This window comes from Protobothrops mucrosquamatus, unplaced genomic scaffold, assembly GCF_001527695.2.
Source record: "Protobothrops mucrosquamatus isolate PMUCROS unplaced genomic scaffold, P.Mucros_1.0 scaffold4002, whole genome shotgun sequence".
Taxonomy (NCBI): Eukaryota; Metazoa; Chordata; class Lepidosauria; order Squamata; family Viperidae; genus Protobothrops; species Protobothrops mucrosquamatus.
Window position 1 is genome coordinate 55,256 of NW_015389940.1, and position 23,581 is coordinate 78,836.

General features: G+C 46.3%; 2 protein-coding genes across 2 annotated transcripts in view; one reads left to right on the forward strand and one right to left on the reverse strand.

Annotated features, from left to right (window-relative positions):
- LOC107298469 (deoxyribodipyrimidine photo-lyase-like) overlaps window positions 1-538 on the forward strand; it is an 18,167-nt gene extending 17,629 nt beyond the window's left edge. The window contains exon 9 of the mRNA XM_015827847.1: window positions 335-538. Within this exon, the coding sequence (XP_015683333.1) occupies window positions 335-489 (155 nt within the window). The 3' untranslated portion in view covers window positions 490-538. The remainder of the gene's footprint in view (window positions 1-334) is intronic.
- A 3,434-nt stretch (window positions 539-3,972) lies between these two features.
- RUBCN (rubicon autophagy regulator) overlaps window positions 3,973-23,581 on the reverse strand; it is a 35,889-nt gene continuing 16,280 nt past the window's right edge. The window contains exons 10-20 of the mRNA XM_029286532.1: window positions 22,873-22,974; window positions 21,810-21,884; window positions 20,636-20,696; window positions 18,721-18,856; window positions 11,314-11,459; window positions 10,192-10,256; window positions 9,614-9,852; window positions 8,450-8,511; window positions 6,245-6,398; window positions 5,051-5,144; window positions 3,973-4,173 (exon numbers count right to left, since the gene is read on the reverse strand). Of these exons, the coding sequence (XP_029142365.1) occupies window positions 4,016-4,173; window positions 5,051-5,144; window positions 6,245-6,398; window positions 8,450-8,511; window positions 9,614-9,852; window positions 10,192-10,256; window positions 11,314-11,459; window positions 18,721-18,856; window positions 20,636-20,696; window positions 21,810-21,884; window positions 22,873-22,974 (1,292 nt within the window). The 3' untranslated portion in view covers window positions 3,973-4,015. The remainder of the gene's footprint in view (window positions 4,174-5,050; window positions 5,145-6,244; window positions 6,399-8,449; window positions 8,512-9,613; window positions 9,853-10,191; window positions 10,257-11,313; window positions 11,460-18,720; window positions 18,857-20,635; window positions 20,697-21,809; window positions 21,885-22,872; window positions 22,975-23,581) is intronic.

Genomic DNA, 23,581 nt, shown 5'->3' on the forward strand with positions numbered 1-23,581 from the left:
TATATTATATTATATTACATTACATTACATTATATATTATGCTATACTATATTAGATATTCTACTACTGATCATACTATATTATATTATGCTGTTATATATACTATTATATACTATAGTGATCATACTATATTTATATTATATTATATTACATTACATTACATTATATATTATGCTATACTATATTAGATATTCTACTATTGATCATACTACATTAATATATATTATATTACATATTATATTATATATTGTGCTATATTATATATTATACTATTATATACTATATTGATCATACTATATATATGATGATATATCTCGTTCTCTCTCTCTGCTAGGCTGCATGTGGTCAATCTGTGGGATCCACGACCAAGGATGGGCTGAACGGGCCGTCTTTGGCAAAATCCGCTACATGAATTATGCCGGTTGCAAGAGGAAGTTTGATGTTGCCCAGTTTGAGCGCAAATATAGTCCTCAACGCTTCCCCCAGTAGCCTTGCTAGAAGGCCACCCTCCACGCTGGCGGACACCTGCTTCTCTCCTTGTTGTAAAGGACAAGAGCAATAAAGACACTCACTGTTGCAGAGGAAACGCAAGCTTGATCTACAGGCTAGAAACCAGGAGATGGGGAGTTCTAGTTCCACCTTAGGTATAAAAGCTGACTGGGTGACTTTGGGCCAATCACCAGGAGACGGTGAGTTCTAGTCCCGCCTTAGGCATGAAAGCCGGCTGGGTGACTTTGGGCCAATCACCAGGAGACGGTGAGTTCTAGTCCCACCTTAGGCATGGAAGCTGACTGGGTGACTTTGGGCCAATCTTTCCAGAGTCTCAACATCTTTTTTATATCGTGGTGACCAAAACTGGATACCTTATTCCAAATGTGGCCTTACCAAGGCCTTGTAAAGTGGTATTAACGCTTCACCTGATCTTGATTCTATCCCTCCGTTGATGCAGCCCAGCACTGTGTTGGCTTTTTGGGCAGCTGCAGCACACGGCTGGCTCCTATTGAAGTGATTGTCCACTAGGACTCTGAGGTCTCTCTCACAGTTACTACTATTGAGCAAGGCACCCCCTATACTATACCTGTACATTTGGTTTTTCTTGCCTAAATGTAGAGCCTTACTTTTTTCACCACTGAATTTCATTTTGTTAGATGGCACTCAATGTTCAAATCCTGTCCAGATCCTCCTGTATCTTAAACCTGTCTTCTGGAGTGTTGGCTATTCCTGCCAGCTTACAAACGGTTGTAAGTCAAGAACTACATCATTTGGGAGGGACCGGTAACAGTGACCAATCCACCAAGCATTTCCCGTGAATTTATTGTGTGAAGCACTCCACCAACATACCAGAGATGCAGCCTGAGTATTATTATTAGTTTTATTACTGATGACATTTCCATGGTTACACTTTACTGGAATAACGGATGGATTTCCAGGTTCAACCATGTTCCTCTTAATTTTTACAAAGAGTATTCCGCTCAATACAGGTAGGAAACAGGGTTTTTGTGGGGTGGTTTGTTTTTTTTTGCCAAATGGGCATTAAATCAACAGCTCCAACAGTTCTGAGCACCATTTAGCATCCTAAATCCCTTTTTTGTGCATCTTTTGGTACTTTCTGATATTTCTAAAGTGAACCCTTTAGAATCCACCCCCTCCTTGCTGGTTTTTGTAAAAACTGAATCAGTGCTTTTTAGAAAAAAATGGCTTTGCTAGTAAAAGGGAAATAAACGTTCTGGACTCTCCATTAATCTTCAAATATTTGCTTGAAGCAGCACAGTGGAAGGAACCTGGTTAAAAAAACAACACGCAGTGTGCATTTGTGTGTTTTGTTCCAAGTACGTTAAAAAGAAGTGTGCGGGGAGCCAGGTTTTTGAAGGGGGGGAAATAGGAGCAAGGCAAACATAAATATCCTTACTATAAATGTAGTCATCGGGGCGAGATTGGGACTCTCTCGGTTAAAATTATTCGGATTAACGACGTTGAGGTTAAACTGGTGTTCCGCATAGCTCGGCTGCAAAACTACGAAAGGGGAAAGAGTTTTTCCAGGAAAAAAATGGCTGTGTGCAAATTTGGTTGAAGATTTGATTAGGGGGAGATGAGGGATGTTAAACCAGAATGGATGTGGAGCAAAAGGGATCAAAATAAATTGTTTTTTTGAGTTTTCCATTTATTTTTTCAATTTTTGATCACTGGCTATTCTAGGTTCTAGAACAGGGGTCTTCAGACTTGGCCCTTTTATGACTTGTGGACTTCAATTCCCAGAATTCCTCAGCCAGTGTGCCTGGCTGAGGAATTCTGGGAGTTGAAGTCCAGGGGTCTTCAAACTTGGCCCTTTTATGACTTGTGGACTTCAATTCCCAGAATTCCTCAGCCTGTGTGCCTGGCTAAGGAATTCTGGGAGTTGAAGTCCAGGGGTCTTCAAACTTGGCCCTTTTATGACTTGTGGACTTCAACTCCCAGCTGGCTGGGGAATTCTGGGAGTTGACGTCCACGCATCTTCAACCGACCAAGGGTCGAGAGACGCTGTTCTGGAACGTTCTTGCCGAAGCCCTGTAGAGTTTGCACACGAGAGGGCTCCCTTCCCAGAAGACAACCTAAGGGAACCATCCTCCAGAGATTCTTGAAGCTGCAAAGGAGATGCCTTGTTGCCAATACTGATAGATTAATTTCATTTTCCCCCCCTTTGCTGCTGCTATCGTTCAGATAGCCTGGCTGGGACGTCAGCGCTGCCCGTCTGGGAGCTGAAATCCTAAAACCACTTCTTTCCATTTTTTTTGTGCCCGTCCGGGAGCTGAAATCCTAAAACCACCTTTTTCAAAAAATTTTTGTATTGCCTAACTGATCGAGCACACACTTTCTGGAATTTGGAATGAGTTGTACGTTGCTTTCCTGTTTTTTTAAGTGTCTAGGATCAAATAGGAGCTGGGGGAATGGGGGGGGGATTTAAGCCTCAGAGGAAAGCAGCCGTAAAGCTTGTGATCTTGGGATTTAAAAAATGGTTTCTTCCTTTAAGCCGTGTCAGGCCTCCGAGCCTGGCTCTCTTCCTCCAGCTGTGGGGGGCTTCGAGACCCCCGATCCAGTGGCCCACGATGGCTTAGGATAGGGGCTGCAGCCTGAAACAGCTGAAGGAATGGGAGCTATTGTAGAGAATTTTTCCTGTTAGGAAATATATATATATATATTTTCCTCTCGTTGGAACATCGTCCAGTTTGCAAGTCAACCGACATTATTCCTCTTATGGGAGATCTTTCAGACAAACGGAGAAAAGAAAAACGACTTGTGAGTTTGTGGGTCTGTGTGTTCTCACGCACAGATCCTTTTAAGGAGCTTGAGAAGGCTTTGGTTTTTTTTAATCCTTTCAGCCCCGCTCAAATCCATCTTTGCCATCCTGGCTATTCCACTCCCTTTCCCCACTAACTTTCTCCCAAGATTGAAAAAGGGACAGGCCTAATACTTTGTATTCCCCCCCCCTCCTTTTTCCTGGCTCCTTTGCGAAATCGTACAAAACGGGAGCGAGGTTTCGCAAAGAAAAATAAAGAGAATTGAGGGCGAGGATTGGGTGGTCCGAAAAAAATATATTAAAAATTTAAAAGACCAAAATGAAAAACAAAAAACCCCAACACAGCAACCGATAACGGCCAGTCAAACAGGACAGAAGGCTTTTCTCTTTTACGAGCGCGGTCGGATCCTGTCGGGGGAACTCGGCCTCTGGAAAAAGCCCGTCATCGGCTTCTCCCCGTGGATGGAGCAAAGTCCTGGGTTCTAGACGGGGCGCGCCCCAAGCCGTCGCACTCTGCCTTTCGGTAGAAAGAAGCATCCGTCTTCGTTGTGCCTCTGAGTTGGCGCCAGACGTCGGCTCTAGTCCAGGCAGGAAAGAGATTTCTCCGGGCCGAGTTGCGAAACCCCTCCGTGGCGCTGGCTTCGGAGTGTCTGTGTGGAGGGAGAGCGTCCGGCTTCGTCCGTCGGTCAGTCTGGTGTTCGGAGGGCACAGGCCGGACGGCGACCTGCGGATTCTCGGCCGTCACGTGGCTGCTCCTACCGTGTCCTCCTCCAGCTCGTAATCCGAGAGATCGGCTTCCAGACTTTGCTTGGCTAGGAGATCCCGCCGCACTTGAAGCCGGGCACATCTGGGGCAGGGTCCTGACTGGAAGCAGCCCTTATGGTAGCAAGCTCTGCACTCTGCGGGGAGGGAGGGTGGTGGTGGAGAAAAAAAGAAGGAATCAAAGAGGAGCCGAAGGAGGCGTGGAGAGCATCGGAGCTTCTAACAATCCGCCTTTTTTTGCTCCATTGTGGTTGTTAAGTCAGGGACTACGTGTAAGAGATTTTTTTTTTTTGCTGTTGGGCTAACAGAATAGTAGAGCTGGAAGGGACCTTGGAGGTCTTCTAGTCCAACCTCCTCCTCAAGCGGGAGACCCTCCCAGACTTCCAGCATTCGTGAACGGATTGTCAGAAATTGTAGCCTTCATGTAAGGGAGCTTTGGCTGGTAGCGATCTATGTATAAATTGTCCAGGGTGGAAAATCGGACAGTTGTGTTGAAGACCGCCAACCGAGGGTTGTGTACCCTCCTCGTTCGACGCCGTGTGAAACAATTTTGGAATATGGGGATGTTTGGTCTTTCTTAGGCCCCAAATAAAGTCTTGACTTAAACATAAAAGGTGTTAGGGCCGGGGTCTTCCAACTTGGCCCTTTGATGACTTGTGGACTTCAACTCCCAGAATTCCTCAGCCAGGCACGCGTGCCTGGCTGAGGAATTCTGGGAGTTGAATCCGCGAGTCATGAAGGGGCCATAGTTCCCCCATGCTGGCTGAGGAATTCTGGGAGTTTAAGTCCACGAGTCATGAAGGGGCCATAGTTCCCCTACGCTGGCTCAGGAATTCTGGGAGTTGAAGTCCACAAGTCATCAAAGGGCCAAGTTGGAAGACCCCTGTCTTAAATCTAACAAACAAAATGGAGGCTGGCTGAGGAATTCTGGGAGTTGAAGTCCACAAGTCATCAAAGGGCCAGGTTTGAAGACCCCCTGTGTTAGGGGATTAGCCCTCCTGTTTGATCGCTTACCTTCACACGTTTTGCATTTGCTCAGTTCAAAGGGAAACAGGATGTCGTCCTCATTCTGGCAGAATTCACAGATGAAGCCCTTCGCTTGGCACAGCTGGGGGAGAAGATAAAAAAAATGTGGACTAACGCAACGCAACAATCCCACCGCTTTGGTTTCACTCAGCCCTTCGAGAGGGAGATTCCAGGACTTCCAGGAAGGAAGGAAGGAAGGAAGGAAGGAAGGAAGGGAGGGAGGGAGGGAGGGAGGGAGGAAGAAAGAAAGAAAGAATTGGAGAGGGAGGGAAGGAAGGAAGGAATTAAGGGCAATATCACTTAGGCTTATACCCCACTTCACAATGATTTACAGCCCGCTCTGAGCAGGTTACAGAGTCAGCCTATTGCCCCCTCCCAAACAATCTGGATCCTCATATTACCGACCTCGGAAGGACGGAAGGCTGAGTCAACCATGAGCTGGTCAGGATCGAACTCCTGGCTGTGGGCAGTGAATTAGCCTGCAATGCTGCATTTTAACCACTGTGGCACCATGGAAGGAAGGAAGGAAGGGAGGGAGGGAGGGAGGGAAAGGAAAGGAAAGGAAGAAAGAAAGAAAGGAAGAAAAAGAAAGAAAAAGGGAGGGAGGGAGAGAGAGAGAGAGAGATGGAAGGAGGGAAGAGAGGAGACAGAAATAAGAGGAAGGGCGGGAGGGGAGCAGAGGAGGGAGGGAGGGAGGGAGAGGAGGCAGAAATGAGGAAGGAGGGAGGGAGAGGAGACCGAAATTAGAGGAAGAACGAGGGAGGGAGAAAGGAAGAAAAGGGGGAGAGGAGAAGAGACAGAAATGAGAGGAAGGGAAGGAAAGAGGGAGGGAGGGAAGGAAGGTGGGAAGGAGATGGAAATGAGCAAGCAAAACCTTCGGTTCCCTCCCCCAATAGCTTCTTCCAGGAAAGAAAGTTCCTAATCCTGCCTGTAGGAGGGAGTCTAAGGCCGCGTTTTTCAACTACGACAACTTTCCAAGCATGTCAATTTCAGAAGGGAAGGAAAGAAGGAAGGAAGGAAGGAAGAAAAGAAAGAAAGAGAGAGAGAGAAAGAAAGAAAGAAAGAAAGAAAGAAAGAAAGAAAGAAAGAAAGAAAGAAAGAAAGAAAGAAAGAAAGAAAGAAAGAAAGAAAAAGAAGGAAGGAAGGAAGGAAGGAAGGAAGGAATGGGGTCCCCGCACTCACCATGCATTTCTCGACGTGCAGTTCTCCCACCCGGAGGAGCTCGGTCAAGCGGGGAACCAGGTCCCCCTTCTTGATGGCGCTCAGGTCATTTAAGGAATAAAGGTGAAGGTCCTCGGTCAGGTGACCCGGCACCGCATCAAAGGCATCCAGAAGCCTGAAGGGAAAGAGCAGCCAGGCGGTCAGCAGTGGGACAACAGGGTCTCTCCCTCCTCTCCGGAAAAGCCCTGCCCAATTCCCCATTTTGATTGTCAAGAGATTAACCTGGTTTGCTTCCAACAATTTCCTTTTCAAATGTTGTGGCTCAGACTGTGTGGGGCCCTTGGTGCTCTCTGAGCTTGTTTTTTTTTTCTTTCTTGGAGACGTTTCATGATCTAGCTAGGTAACGTCATCAGTGCTAGAAGGGAGTGGGGTTTGCAGAGAGGATGATGATGGGGTCCTTGGTGCCCTCTGAGCTGGGCTGTTTTCTTGCAGACGTTTCATTGCCCAACGAGGTGACGTCATCAGTGCTAGAAGGGTGTCGGGTTTCTCTTTGTTCGTATACGATATAACCCCTCTCCCTCCTAGCACTGATGATGTTACCTAGTTGGGCAGCGAAATGTCTGAAAGAAAACAACCCAGCTCAGAGAGCACCAAGGACCCCACAATCCTTTTTCTTTCTTTCTTTCTTTTTTTTTCTTTCTTTCTTTCTTCTTTCTTTTTCTTTCTTTCTTTCTTTCTTTCTTTCTTTCTTTCTTTCTTTCTTTCTTTCTTTCTTTCTCTTTCTTTCTTTTTCTTTCTTTTTTCCCTCTCCTCCTCCTCTTCCTCCTCTCCACAAGCCTCCCTCTCTTCTAGCACTGATGATGTTGCCTAGATGGGTCCAACCATCTTAGAGAGCACCAAGGACCCCACAATCCTTTCTTTTTTTTCTTTCTTTCTTTTTCTCTTCTTCTCCTCCTCCTCTTCCTCCTCCTCAAACCCCCTTCCCTTCTAGCACTGATGATGTTGCCTAGTTGGGTCATGAAACGTCTGCAAGAAAACCACCCAGCTCAGAGAGCACCAAGGACCCCACAATCCTTTCTTTTTCTTTTCTTTCTTTTTCTTTCTTTCTTTCTCTTTCTTTCATTCTCTTTTTTTTCTTTCTCTTCTCCTCCTCCTCCTCTTCCTCCTCCTCAAACCATCTCCCTTCGAGCACTGATGATGTTGCCTAGCTGGGTCATGAAACGTCTGCAAGAAAACCACCCAGCTCAGAGAGCACCAAGGACCCCACAATTCTTTCTTTCTTTCTTTCTTTCTTTCTTTCTTTCTTTCTTTCTTTCTTTCTTTCTTTCTTTCTTTCTTTCTTTCTTCCTTCCTTCCTTCCTTCCTTCCTTCTTCCTTCTTTCTTCCTTCTTTCTCTTTCTTTCTTTCTTTCTTTCTTTTTCTCCTCCTCCTCCTCCTCAAATCCCCCTCCCCTCTAGCACTGATGACGTTACCTAATTGGGCAGTGAAACGTCTGCAAGAAAATCACCCAGCTCAGAGAGCACCAAGCACCCCCCAGTTCAGCCCGGAGCTACAAAGATTCTCTTCTACTGGAAATAAAACTATAGATACAGATAGTTCTCGACTTACCATTCATTTATTGACTGGGCAAAATTACAACAGTGCTGGGAAAAAAATGACTTGGGACCGTTTTTCACACTTGGGACCGTTTTAGCATCTCCACGCTCACGTGATCAGAATCTGAACGCTGGGCAACTAGTTCACACTTACGACCGTTGCAGGGCCCCGGGGTCAGGGGATCACCTTGTGCAACCTTGTGACAAGTACAATCCACGGGGAAGGCAGATTCCCTTCGCAACCGTCTTACTAACAGGTGTAGTAGTGATTCACTTAACAATGGTGGCCAGAAGGGTCGTAAAACAGGGCACGACTCGCTTAGAAATGGTCTTGCTTAGCAACAGAAATTTTGGGCTAAATTGTGATCGTACGTCGAGGACTCTTTGTGTTATTTTGATAGTAGCATCCGGACAGACGTAACTGGATTGTAAATCTGGATAAGGATATTAAGCATTTTCCTTTTCCTAATGTTCCTTGCGCATGGATTTTCCCTTTTCTCACAGCTGCCACACACTCGGTCAGCCTCTTCACCGTGGCATCTGCCCTGGCACCAGCTCGCCGCTGCTCACAGCCTACTCCCACTCTACGGTAACGAAGGGGCTCCCCGAAAAAGTTTCCTGGTGTCCTTACCCTTTAGCTAAGCGACAGGTTTTGAACATGTTCTTCATGTGGTACAGCTGGATTCTCAGAAGCTGGAAGAGACCAAGAAGACAGGAGTTCAGGGTAACAGAGTAACAAGGGTTGGAAGGGATCCTGGAGGTCATCTAGTCCAACCCCCTGCTCGAGCAGGAGACCCTATACCAGGGCTAGGCAACCTGGGCTCTTTTATGACTCATGGACTTCAACTCCCAGAATTCCTGAGCCAGCCATGCTGAGGGGAAAGGGAGAGGTTTCCAAGCTGAGCCATGCTGGCTGAGGGATTCTGGGAGTTGAAGTCCACAAGTCATAATGGGGGCCATAGTTCCCCCATGCTGGCTGAGGAATTCTGGGAGTTGAAGTCCGGAAGTCATGAAGGGGCCCTAGTTCCCCCATGCTGGCTCAGGAATTCTGCCCTATACTATTCTGGAGAAATGGCTATCCAATCTCTTCTTGAAAGCCTCCAGGGATGGAGCATCCACAACATCTGTTCTCACTGTAAAGAAATTCCTCCTTAGTTCCAGGTTGCTTCTCTCCTTGATTAGTTTCCATCCGTTGCTTCTTGTCCTGCCTTCAGGGGCTTTGGAGAATAGGTTTCCACGCGAAACCGAAGAGCGAAGGGCTGTCAGTCAGTGGAACAGCCTGCCTCCAGATGTTGTGGGTGCTGCATCATTGGAGGTGTTGAAGAAGAGACTCGTCATTTGTTTAAAAGAGCATAGTGTCAGGATAATAATTTAATAGCTAAACACTTTATGTAAAGATGTAATATAATGTGGATAATGCAATAGGAATGACTCAGCAGGTGTTTGTATCCCTTTAAGAGTCCAAGTATAAAAGGGAAGGTTTTTTGCTGACGTCTTTCTCTCTCATCTGTTTGACTGCTGTCATTGCTGTGTATTGGGAGTTTGCTGAATCGCCACCTGTATGTATTTCATTTCTAGTGTATATTTGTAGATAGCGTGTAATATAAACCACATTTAATTACAAACCACTGTTTACTGTATTTACTCCTGGGTTACCTCAGCGCAGTAAGACTGTGCCTGCTCTGACACCTAGGGTCTCCTGCTTGAGCAGGGGGCTGGACTGGAAGACCTCCAAGGTCCCTTCCCACGCTGTGGTTCTCACCCAAAGCGCGCCGGCAAGGGCCGGATGCCTTACCCTGACTTGGTTGAGCGGCTTGACCTTACGGTAGAGGGCGGCGTTGACGTCCTGCATGTTGAAGAGGGGATCGTTCCAGATCTTGTGCAGCAGGTCCTTGGAGAAGTTGCTGACGTAGTATTTGCCGAAGTCCCACTTGCGGAGGATACGGCTGGGGATGACCATCTGGGCGTTCTCGTGGCAGCACTGGCAGAAGTATTTGCCCAGGTACTCGCAGTAGCGCATCCGCTTGATGTAATCTGAGACGGCCCGTCGGACGAAGGAAAGAGAGGGAAGGGAAAGAGGTTTAAGAGAGGACTGCTCCGCAGGGGGAGCGTTTCGACTCCCGATTGTCCGTGAGCGCTGGGGCCGACGACCGGACCTCGGAACGTTCTAGAATCGAGGCCGAGTTGGACGGAAGGGGTCTGCCCGCCTAAGTGTGACTTTGTTTCTACAGGTAATCCTCAACTTACGACAGTTCATAGCTGACTCAGGAATTCTAGGAGTTGAAGTCCACGAGTCATAAAAGAGCCAAGGTGGCCTACCCCTGGTCTAGGCCAACATTGGGCCTTCAGAACTCTTCCAAGTCACGAACTCACCAAAATCTGTCCTGATCCCGCAGCCGGCACAGCGGTAGTTCTGCTTGGCCACTGCTGCCTTCCTCCTACAGAACAGAAATTCGGGACATTAAAGGAGACAAAAAACCTCACATCCCCAATTCACTTCTCAGCTTTGAAGAGGTGAAAGTCTCCATCAATGGATGTTGTTAGCCGGGGATGGGGGAAAGTTTGAGGGCATCGTCCTCAGAGAAAACCAATTTCTCAGGTGTCCCCTCAGCCATCTTAGATCAGAGTCCCCCAAACTTTCCGGGTTGGGGTCTCGGAGGAGGGGGGAAGGGAGGGGAGAAAGAGAAGATGGTTTTGTGGGAGGGCCACAACTGTCACACTTTCTGCTGCTTTGAGCAAAACCTATTTAGGATAGTCTCTTGGGGGGTCATACACGTACAGCAGTGGCCAAAATTGTGGAAACCTTTTGGGGAAAAGTGTCCAGTAGAAATGCCACCTTTGGTTAAGTTTCCACCCATTTTTCTTCTCATTTCTTTATAACTGTAGCCTTGTTCACTTAATAAATACTATTTTACATCGCTTTCTGGGCAACCAGTCAACTCTTTGCACCATCGCTTTAATTTTATGATGTTTTACAAGCTCACTCAATGAAAGAGCACAAAAAAACCCAACCAACTTGATAGCGGATCACATAACACACCGACCAATGTCCTCCTCTCAGCTTCAATACATGAGATCAATCACTGGATCCTACTGTGATCTGATTGGCTCATGGCCAAAACAAGACGACACCCGATTGGCTCTCTAAACACTCATGCTCATTGGCTACCATCAGATGAAGGAAAGCTGCCTGAGATCAACCTGAGCAAGTGGTGCTTCCTTTTTCTGGTTATTTGGCTATAACTTTTCATAGAACACAGTACAGATAATTGAACAAACTTGGTTAAATTATCTTTACGTTCTTGGTTAAATTATCTTTCCATGGATATATAATTTTATGGTACTGCTCCCCCCCAAAAAAGAGGTGTTATTAGCCATCAGACCTCAAAATTACACTTGTCCCAAAAGGTTTCCACAATTTTGGCCACTGCTGTACATACAAACACACACACACACACACACAAAACACCGCGGATCGTAAACGGCCCTCCTTACGTCGGTGCCGGGTGGATGTTGAAGATGATCTGCGGGCGTGGGGGGGCCCACTCCAGGTTCCCCCGCACCCGGATGCGGAGCTTGTAAATATCAGCGTGTTCTCCGTCGTCCGGGGAGATGGGCACGGAATCGGGAATCGGCAATAGCTGTAAAAAGGAAGTAAATCCAGTGCACGCCATGAACAATGCCGCTGTTCTCTTTGGTTGTGGCCTGCTTTTAATGAGGGAGGTGACACGATAGCCGCGTTCCAATATTTGAGGGGCTGCCCCAAAGAAGAGGGAGTCAAGCTCTTCTCCAAAGCGCCTGAAGGCAGGACAAGAAGCAACGGATGGGAACTGATCAAGGAGAAAAGCAACCTGGAACTAAGGAGAAACTTCCTGACAGTGAGCACAATTAACCAGTGGAACAGCTTGCCACCAGACGTTGTGGGTGCTCCATCACTGGAGGTTTTTAAGAAGAGATTGAAAAGCTATTTCTCTGGAATGGGATATAGGGTCTCCTGCTTGAGCAGGGGGTTGGACTAGAAGACCTCCAAGGTCCCTTCCAGGTCTATTCTGATTGATTGATTGATCGATATATTCTGTGTATGGCATCTACAGACTGACATACGACATGAATAGAAGGAAGTTTGAGCAGGGGGTTGGACTAGAAGACCTCCAAGGCCCCTTCCAACTCTGTTCTCCTGTTATTTTCCAACTTTCTACCCTTCAGGTACGTTACCTTTTGAGGCCAACATTTATTTGGTGTTTTTTTTTACAAAAATTATTAGTGGACTCTAGCCAGTGTGCTCTAACTGGAAATCCAGCCCAATCTGTGGCAAGGTTAAAGAATACTGCTTTGCAGCAGGAATGGTTTAAATTCATCCCTTCCCTGACTTAAAAAGCATCTTTCTCCTTGCCGGCATCTCCTGATGAAATATAAGTTTAATTGGTTTGACACCTAACTTAAGAATTATTCTATGTCTGGTAAAATTCATTAGCCTGGAGATTAATACATTCTTGCGATAGACCAGTGTTTCTCAAACTTGACCACTTGGAAGGTGGGTGGGCTTCAACTGCCAGAATTCCCCAGCCCACCTTGGGGAATGCTGGGAGCTGAAGTCCTCACACTTTCAAGGGACCAAGGTCCGGAAACATTGCAATAGATAATAATAATAATAATAATAATAATAATAATAATAATAATAATAATAATAATAACAACAACAACAACAACAACAACAACAACAACAACAATGACAATAATAATAACAATAATAGTTGGAAGGGACCTTGGAGGTCATCTAGTCCAACCCCCTGCTCAGGCAGGAAATCCTATACCATTTCAGAAAAATGGCTGTCCAGTCTCTTCTTAAAAACTTCCAGTTTTTATATAGTGCTCACAAAAAAACACAAAAAAAGTTTTTGGACTGTCTCCATAAGGCTGGGTGAAAATTACTGTATTTCTAAAAACGTATTTACTTTTGGGGGAGATTTTTTAGAAGGGAATAAGCGGCAAAATTAAAAGGAATTTTTTGACGCGTTGCCTTTTGGAAATTATCGAAAGCCGTATTAATACAGGTAGATCTTGACTTACAAAGTGGGTTTAGAGTGACTGTTTGAAGTTACACAATGGCCCTGAAAAAGGTGACTTTTTTCTCACACTTACGGACGTTGCAGCCTCCCCGTGGTCACCAATATTCAGCCCCTTGGCAACTGACTCATATTTATGAGGGTTGCAATGTCCTGGGATCCTGTGATCTCCTTTTGCGACCTTCCTCACAAGTCAGGTCAATGGGGACACCGGATTCATTTAACTTCCTGACAGTGAGAACAATTAACCAGTGGAACTGCTTGCCACCAGAAGCAGTGAATGCTCCAACACTGGAGGTTTTTAAGAAGAGACTGGACAGCCATTTGTCTGAAATGGTATAGGGTTTCCTGCCTGAGCAGGGGGTTGGACTAGATGATCTCCAAGGTCCCTTCCAACTTTATTATTATTATTATTATTATTATTATTATTATTATTATTATTATTACTACTACTACTACTACTATTAACAACTGTAGTGATTCACTCAAAGGAAAGCAGCGTTGTAGAGGGAAAAGCTGAAAACACAAGAACTATCAGTTGCAGCTACGACCTATTTGCAAAGCTGATGCAGGAGTACATTGGAAAGAGCTTGAGTTAAAATAGCAGGGGAAGGCAGAGGGGGATCCTGGCCAGGTGCTAAGACCACCTAAGAGACCCCACACTAGCATTGTTAGTGGTTTTCAGCAGTGTGAAATCACACTTTCGTCACACAAAGCAATTATCTTTGGCTCGGCTTTTGCGCTTTCAAGGTATGTAAACAGGGCTGTCCTTTCTCTAAAATCCTCTAATCCAGGGCTCTTCAAACTTGGCCCTTTTATGACTTGTGGACTTCAACTCCCAGAATTCCTCAGCCAGCGTGCCTGGCTGAGGAATTCTGGGAGTTGAAGTCCACAAGTCGTGAGGTGGCCAAGGTTGAAGAACCCTCCTTCAACTTACTTCTACTTAGCCATTCTACTTCCACCAAGTTGCCTTACATGAGGGGTCCTCAAACTTGGCCCTTTGATGACTTGTGGACTTCAACTCCCAGAATTCCTCAGCCAGGCACGCTGGCTGAGGAATTCTGGGAGTTGAAGTCCACAAGTCGTGAGGTGGCCAAAATTGAAGACCCCTCCTTCAACATACCTCTGCTTAACCATTCTATTTCCACCAAGTTGTTTTACATCAGGGGTCTTCAAACTTGGCCCTTTGATGACTTGTGGACTTCAACTCCCAGAATTCCTCAGCCAGCATGCCTGGCTGAGGAATTCTAGGAGTTGAAGTCCATAAGTCATCAAAGGGCCATGTTTGAGGACCCCTGCTCTAATCTAATACCTTCTTATGACTGCAGCATTGCTAGAAGCTTCACAGATGGACAAACTTCAATGTTAAATGGAGGCAGTCCTCCGCTTACAACAGTTCATTCAGTGACCGCTGGCAGTTACGACGGCATTGAAAAAGTGACTTATGATCGTTTTTCACACTTATGAGTGTTGCAGCCTCTCCGTAATCATGCAAATTATATTTACATGGCTCATATTTATGATGGTCGCAGTGTCTTGGGGTCAGTTGATTCCCCTTTTGCAACCTTCTGACAAGCCAAGTCCATGGGGAAGCCAGATTCACTTAGCAACCGTGTTAACAACGGTAGTGATTCACTTGACAACAGAGGCCAAAAAATGGTCGTAAAATGGGGGGAAACTCACTTACTTAGTAACAGGAGATTTTGGGCTCCATTGGGGTCGTATGTCAGAGAGTATCTGTACTGTGTGATTGTTTGCCTTGTACAAGGAAAAGTCCCATCCGGGGCGCCAAATTGTTGAAGGAAAAGTCTTCGTCAGGGTTCAGTCTAAGCTGGGAATAAATTGCAACCTTCTTTCTAAAGCAGTCACCATGTTGTTTATTCCCGGCTTGGACTGAACCCTGACGACCGTTGCAGCATCCCCATGGTCACATGATCGAAATCCAACTGTCTCATACTTATGACGGTTGCAATGTCCCCCAGGGTCACGCGACCCCCTTTTGTGACCTTCTGACAAGCAAAATCCATGGGGAAGCCGGATTCACTTCACGACCCAATGACTGCAGTGATTCACTTAACAAAACAACTGCAGCAAGGAAGGTTGTAAAATGGGGCAAAACTCAACAACACATTTCTCACTTTGCAACATAAATTTTGGGGTCAATTGTGGTCGTACGTTGAGGACTACCCATAGATAAGTCTTAGATTCGACTTCGCTCCTGTGGCTGATCCGTCACACTGCAAAATATGTTCAAATTGTACCTGAATTCTTACATCAGAAGTCCTGGCCTAAGGATGCAACCTTTAGCACCCGTATTTGTGAAACTCAGACCGAGATGATTGAGCTGCTGGGGTCTCCTGCAAACAGCCCTGGTTACATGCCCAATACAGGTACTCCTCGACTTACAACTGTCCATTTAGTGACCGTTCAAAGTTACAACGACCCTGAAAAAAGCAACTTACGATCTTTTTCAGAGTTACGACATTTGCAACATCCTGATGATCACATGATCAAAATCCGGATACTTGGCAACCGGTTTGTATTTACGACGGTCGTAGCGTCCCCCCGGGGTCACGGGATCCCCTTTTGCGACCTTCTGACAAGCAAAGTCAACGGTGGGAAGCCGGATTCATTTAACAACCGTACTGGTAACTTATCAACTGTAGTGATTCACTTAACAACGGAGGCATGGAAGGTCACAAAATGGGGCAAAAATTCACTTAACAAATGTCTCGCTTAGCCACAGAAATCTGGGGCTCCATTGTGGTCATAAGTCGAGGACTGTCTGTTTTGTCCTCTTCTGCCACGGACCTGGGTGCTACAACCCACATCAAACCACAGCAGCCTTCCCAACGCATCTCTTGTGTGCATTTCAGAAAAGCCGTTAAGCGCACACACGGCACAATGCTATCCTTCGGACGTACCAGCAACAGCTTCCGGGAAAGCCTTCGTTTCTTATACCACTTGGGGCGCTTAAAAAGCTTTTTAAGAAACTTTAATGGACCCTGAAAACCAATACAATGTTTATTTTATTGTTCTAGTATTGTACTTCTGTTCTGCTTATGCTCCTTTCGTTTTCTTCCTTTTTATTATTGTAAGTCACCTATGGCAGGGGTAGGCAACCTTGGCTCTTTTATGACTGGTGGACTTCAACTCCCAGAATTCCTGAGCCAGCCATGCTGAGGGGAAAGGGAGAGGTTTCCAAGCTGAGCCAGGCTGGCTCAGGAATTCTGGGAGTTGAAGTCCACGAGTCATGAAGGGGCCATAGTTCCCCCATGCTGGCTGAGGAATTCTGGGAGTTGAAGTCCCCCAGTCATGAAGGGGCCATAGTTCCCCCATGCTGGCTGAGGAATTCTGGGAGTTGAAGTCCACCAGTCATGAAGGGGCCATAGTTCCCCCATGCTGGCTCAGGAATTCTGGGAGTCATAAAAGAGCCAAGGTTACCTACCCCTGACCTATAGAGTACCACATTACAAAAAAGTTGTTGAGACTTTGGAAAAAGTGCAGAGAAGAGCAACTCAGATGATTAAAGGCCTGGAGGCAAAAACATGTGAAGAACGGCTGCAGGATTTGGGTATGGCCAGTCTAGAGAAAAGAAGGCCTGGGGCGGGGGACACATGATTGCAGTCTTCCAGTATTTGAGGGGCTGCCATAAAAAAGAGGGGAGGGGAGGTCAACCTCTTCTCCAAAGCACCAGAAGGCAGGACAAGAAGCAACAGATGGAAAACTAATCAAGGAGAGAAGCAACCTGGAATTAAGGAGAAACTTCCTAACAGTGAGGACAATCAACCAGTGGAACAACCTGCCTTCAGAAGTTGTAGGTGCTTCATCAATGGAGATTTTAAAGAAGAGAGTAGACAGCCATTTGTCTGAAATCGTATAGGGTCTCCTGCTTGAGGGAGCTGGACTAGAAGACCTCCAAGTTCCCTTCCAGCTCTATTCTGATTGATTGATTGATTGATTGATTGATTGATTGATTAACCCCGCAATGAGATAGATGGCAAATCAACTGAACAAACAAATAAATAAGCCTCGTGAAACAAGAAAAAGCAAAGGGCTGTGGTCTAATTTCCCCATTAGAAAAAGGGGCCTGGGGGACTGCAAAGGTGATGGAGTTAGCAGAGATGGCAATACTTTGACTGTTTTAATGATAGAATTTATCCAGAAACGAAACGTTGGTTTCAGGTTTTGATGATTAGAGGATTTTGCAATGACAGCAACGGTTCGAAACACGGTGAAGTGTAAAGTCAAAGGTTTGATGTTGTGATCGTTTTGTAATCTTTTTTGTAATGACTTCTATCTCTCTCTGCGCTTTCCTTATTCCTTTTCTTATTTTTCTAACTTTTCTTTTTCTCGGTGTTTTTATCCTACAATGAAACCTCGTTTAAACTTAAACTTAAGGAAGTCCTTGGGTTGCTACTGTTTCTTCGGCGGCCGTTCAAACTTACAACGGTGTTCAATGAATGGGATTTACGGCCGGTCCTTGGTGTTTTGGCTGTTACAGCAACCCGTGGACACATGATTGCGATTTCCGACATTCCCTGCTGGCTTTCCACAAGCAAAGTCATTGGGGAAGCCAGCAGAAGCCGGAAGTCAAAAGTCGCAATCGTGTAAGGTCCTCACTTGATGTCCCACGCAATCCTTAGGTCAGTGATGGCGAACCTTTAAGAGACCGAGTGCCCAAACTGCAACCCAAAACCCACTTATGCATCGTCGGGTGCCGGTGGGTGTGGCCCAGTGGCTGGGTGTGGCCAATTGGATGGGCATGGCCCATTGGGTGGGCGTGGCTGCGGTGGTAACGGCAGACTGGGTGGGACTAAAAAGTTCAATCAATCAATTCCAACTTTGCAAGATCTTTTTTTTCCCTGCGAGAAGTTGAAATTGATTGATTGATTGAACCTTTTTTTTTTTTTTGCACACAGCGGCGGAGGCCTAAAGCGAAAAGGTTTTATAAAACCCAGCTGAAGGCCTAGGACTGGGGTGACGGCGTGCGTGCCCGCAGAGAGGGCTCTGAGTGCCGCCTCTGGCACCCGTGCCGTAGGTTCGTCACCACTGCCTTAGGTTATGATGATAACCAGGACTGCGAGAATTGTAAGCAATGTGGTCACATGACATCACATTTAACGACCGTTAGTGATGGAAATTCTGGTCCCAATTGCCGTCATAACCTGAGGACAATGTATACAGCCTACAACAGTAAAATAACATTCCGTACAATTCTGAGTATGTAAACATTTTACTGGCTGATGAGAATCCTAACGTTACAGCAGCAACCGCTAGTTTTTGTTTTTTTTTTAACTTTGACTATTAAAAAAAAAAGGCTTTTCCTAACAAATGAGTTAACGAATTGAGGTTGGGAGTCATTATGAAATATTTATTAAAATGCTTCTTAAAATGTTTCATCTAACGCCAAATTTTAGATTGTACTGGTCAACTGCTTTGGGGGTCTTAAAGATGTCCATAAAATTGAATGAGAATTCCTTCTCCTTATCTTTTTTTTTTTTAATGCACCTTTTTTGGGTCCAGTTTTGTTTCGTCTTTGTAAAAACGTTTTTGAAGCTTGCGCATTTGAACGTTTGAAGAAAATAATAATAAAAAACTAATGGAATTTTAATCCCGTTCAAATTTAATAAAGAAGGAAAAGAAGAATTTTTTTTTTAAAAAAAAGTCCTACTTGCCCTGCCCTGTCTCAACTCGTTCCAATTTCCCAACTCGTTCAGGAGAGTTGCATGTTTAAGATATCCAGTAGGAACCAGACGAGGATCAATGACATAGGAGCAGGGTTAGCTCATCTTTTGTCCAGAAAAGGAGAAACTCATATTTGGTAAGAACTTACCTTCTGCGGGGCGTCGTGTTCCGGCACCAGCCACTCCAGTTCAGAGGCTGCGGGCAGTTGCATTCCTTCAAACTGCTTCAGCAAGCCCATAGCTACGGCTTCTGCCGAGTTCGAATTGAGGAAGGTGTGGTAGCTCCTGGAGGAAGCGGGAGAAATGACAACCACTGTAAAGCAACAGGATTAACTCGGGGGTCTTCCAACTTGGCCCTTTGATGACTTGTGGACTTCAGCTCCCAGAATCCCTCAGCCAGGCACGCTGAAGGGGCCATAGTTCCCCCACGCTGGCTGAGGAATTCTGGGAGTTGAAGTCCGCGAGTCATGAAGGGGCCATAGTTCCCCCATGCTGGCTGAGGAATTCTGGGAGTTGAAGTCCACGAGTCATGAAGGGGCCATAGTTCCCCCATGCTGGCTGAGGAATTCTGGGAGTTGAAGTCCACGAGTCATGAAGGGGCCATAGTTCCCCCATGCTGGCTGAGGAATTCTGGGAGTTGAAGTCCGCAAGTCATGAAGGGGCCATAGTTCCCCCATGCTGCCTCAGGAATTCTGGGAGTTGAAGTCCGCAAGTCATCAGGTGTATGGATTTCAGCTCCTAGAAATCCCCAGAATTCTCCAGCCAATCAATCTTGACAACTTTAAGATGGGTGGACTTCAACTCCTAGCGTTAAGTTGGGGGGGGGGGATTCTAAGAGCTGAAATTGACATGCTTCGAAAGTTGTCGTAGTTGAAAAACGCTGCCTTAGACTCCCCCCTACAGGCAGGATTAGGAACTTTCTTTCCTGGAAGAAGCTATTGGGGGAGGGAACCGAAGGTTTTCCTTGCTCATTCCCATCTCCTTCCCACCTTCCTTCCCTCCCTCCCTCTTTCCTTCCTCTCATTTCTGTCTCTTCTCCTCTCCCTTTCTTCCTTTCTCCCTCCCTCGTTCTTCCTCTCATTTCGGTCTCCTCTCCCCCTCTTCCTCCCTTCTTCCTCATTTATGCCTCCTCTCCCTCTCTTGTCTCCTCTGCTCCCCTCCCTTCTTCTCTCCCTTTCTTTTTTTTTCTTTTCTTCCTTTCCTTCCTTCCTTCCTTCCTCCCTATTTGTCTCCTCTTACCTCCTTCCATCTCCCTCTCTCCCTCCTTCCTTCCTTTTCTCTTTTTCTTTGTTTTCTTTCTTCCTTTTTCCTTTCCTTCCTTCCTTCCTCCCTATTTGTCTCCTCTTCCCTCCTTCCATCTCCCTCTTCCTCCCTCCCTCCCTCCTTTCTTTTTTTTCTTTCTTTTTCTCTTTCTTTTTCTTTCTTTCTTCCTTTTTCTTCCTTCCTCCCTATTTGTCTCCTCTTCCCTCCTTCCATCTCCCTCTCCCTCCCTCCCTCCCTTTCTTTCTTTCTTTTTCTCTTTCTTTCTTCCTTTTTCTTCCTTTTCTTCCTTTCCTTCCTTCCTTCCTTCCTTCCTCTTATTTCTGTCTCCTCTCTTCCCTCCTTCTCCTCCTCCTTCCTGTCCAATTGACTCACAGCACATTTCCCACCATGTATCCTGTGCTAGGTGGTGTTCTCCCTGCCTTACCAACATGAAACACCCCCCTCCCTCCTGGACTGCACTGACCCCCATCTGGTCTTAATTACTGCTGCTTCTCCTGCATGGTCCATGCTGGGCTCAATCCCTTCTGCATCCCCCAGGGAGGATAGAAGCAAATGCTTTCCTCAACTCCGGGGCTTCTGGGTTACTTCCTGCTGAGGCCCTCCTGCTGCAAGACGGATGAGCAACGGGAGACTCTCCGGCGAGTCCTGCCCTATCGCTGTAAGTCGGTTTTTAATTGCGGCGTCCTGAAGATGGCTTCCAGCATCTACCTCCAGCTGTACAGGACTACCTGTAGCTGAACCCAGGTTGGGCCGGACTGAGGGAGAGAGGGAGGACGAAGCATCAGCAGTAGGCATACGTACGTGGAACTAGAGGAAAGGAAGGACTTTTTGTTCGGAGGCCGGTTCCTCTTGATGTCCGCATCTAATTGGCAACATAAGAGATGAGGAAGTGTCAGATTAGAAATAGAAGACAGAATAACAGAGCTGGAAGGGACCTCGGAGGTCCTCTAGTCCAACTCCCTGCTCAAGCAGGAGACTCTATACGAGGCGTAGGCAACCTTGGCTCTTTTATGACTGGTGGACTTCAACTCCCAGAATTCCTGAGCCAGCCATGCTGAAGGGAAAGGGAGAGGTTTCCAAGCTGAGCCATGCTGGCTCAGGAATTCTGGGAGTTGAAGTCGACAAGTCATGAAGGGGCCATAGTTCCCCCATGCTGGCTCAGGAATTCTGGGAGTTGAAGTCCACGAGTAATAAAAGAGCCAAGGTGGCCTACCCCTGCTCTAAAGTTTGGCGCACGAACTTCAGTTCTGGCTTTGCTATACTGTAAACCACTTGGCTTTTAGTAAAGTATACCTTTTGCTACAAAGGGGGTCTTTCATACCTAAAGGACCAAGTCGGGGCAGGCCGGACATCTAACTTAAACATCTAAAGTGGTATTAATACCACTTTACAAGGCCTTGGTAAGGCCACACTTGGAATACGGCATCCAGTTTTGGTCACCACAATGTAAAAAGGATGCTGAGACTCTAGAAAGAGTGCAGAGAAGAGCAACAAAGATGATCAGGGGACTGGAGGCTAAAACATATAAGGAACGGCTGCTGGAATTGGGCATGTCTAGTTTAATGAAGAGAAGGACGAGGGGGGGACATGATAGCAGTCTTCCAGTATCTCAGGGGCTGCCCCAAAGAAGAGGGAGTCAAGCTATTCTCCAAAGCAACCAAAGGCAGGACAAGAAGCAACGGATGGAAACTAATCAAGGAGAGAAGCAACCTAGAACTAAGGAGACACTTCCTGACAGTGAGAACAATTAACCAGTGGAACAACCTGCCTCCAGAAGCGGTGAATGCTTCAACACTGGAAGTTTTTAAGAAGAGACTGGACAGCCCTTTGTTTGGAATGGTATAGGGTTTCCTGCCTGAGCAGGGGGTTGGACTAGATGACCTCCAAGGTCCCTTCCAACTTTATTATTATTATTAACCTATTTTGCCAAATCTGATACGGACTTACCAAGGGTTCAGGAGGGGAAAGTCGTTACCTGAAAACAATGAGGCCATCGAGACGGACAGTTCACTGTTGGACATGTGAATCAGGTTGGATCCTTCGTTTCCATCTGCAGGACATGGGGATGACAGAAGAGCATTATCTCAAACGAAGGAACTGCTTTATGCTTTGTGCGGGACCGTCAGATTCCGCCTGACTTTACTACATCTAGTTTCTCTCAGTAAAAGTTCTTTCGATTCAACTCAGTGGATTCAGGAGTCTTACTTTCCCAGAGGGCCAACTGAGGCCGGTCAAACAGTTGTGTGAATTTTGAGCATGCCACCACAAGGATGCTGCGACAGTCGTTAAGTGTGGAAGACGGCCCTAAGCCACTTTTTTTTCCAGTGCCGTTGTAACTTCTGTGGGAGATGAAAATATAGCCCCCTCCTCATATAACAAGATGAGGCTGGAGCAAAACCTGAGGTAGGCCCCACCGTAGTGATTTAAAACAGAGCTTTAACTCGAACGCTATATTGTTTCACAATACGGACGTACTATTTGTAATCTGCTGAGCTTTGTGCCATATGAAATCGCAAAGTAGGTAGTTCTGTGTATATTTGGAACGTGAGTATTGTAACCGTGGGAAAAGTGGAACTGAAAGTAGCTGATGGATGCGGGTTCCAATGTACACGGGTATATTTGGAAAGTTATGTTCAGCAGAAGGTCCGTAGGAAGTCAGTAGGAAGTCAGCAAAAGTCAGCAGACCATCTGACTACAGTCTTAGAACGAGAAAGGGTATAAAGAGTTGGGACTGGACCTGATTGATTTGCCATTGGCCTATAGCTGTCCTTTTGGAATCTGCTATGCCAGTGGACCTCATTGCAATGGTTTATTAATGTAGGTGATGTTGTATTATTACACTTGCTATGTTCCAAATCATTAGCAAAATAAACCTCTGAATCTTAAAGTAAGAGTTATTGTTTTGTGCTGCTGTCTCTTGTCTTTTTCATTGGGTTTTTCCTCCACACTTTGAATGGTCGCTAAATGAATGGTTGTAAGTCAAGGACTACCTATAAAGGAAGGGTAGCTCGGGGCTCATTCTACAGGTTTCATCCTACCTCGGATCTCATACTCATCCACCTCTTCCGCAGATCCCGAGTCGGAGGGACAGGTTGAGTCTTGGGAGCTGAAGTACGATCCACTGTCGGTTGCTTTCAGACCTGCAAGAGTGAGGAAGATTGAACGACCTGCTCATGAAGATGCTTCACCATTATCAACAGGACAGAATACAGGAAACAGACGAGCTGCAACCATAATTGGGCCCTGCAATTTTACAGTCGTATGTTGTAACAGTTGTAAAGCGAGACACACCATGTGACCAGACCTGATTTTACGACCTTTTTCGTAGTGGTCATTAAATCCAAATGAGCTGCACAGTGGCTCAGCGGTTAAAGATGCTGGGTTTGCTAGCTGGAAAGCCAGCGGTGAAGGTTTGAGTCCCGAACGCCGTGTGATGGAGTGAGCTCCCGTCCTCGGCTCAGCTCCTACCAACTTAGCAGTTCGCAAGCATGCAAATGCGAGTAGGTAAATAGGGACCACTTCGTGGGAAGGTAACAACGCTGCGTGACGTCATGCTGGCAACATGACCACAGCAATGTCTTCGGACAGCGCTGGCTCAATGGCCTTGAAACGGAGATGAGCATCACCCCCTGGATTCAGCAACGACTAGCGCAGCAATGGCGAACCTTTTAGAGACCGAGTACCCAAACTGCAACCCAAAACCCACTTATTTATCACAAAGTGCCAGGGCCGCATCAGCATTGTGGT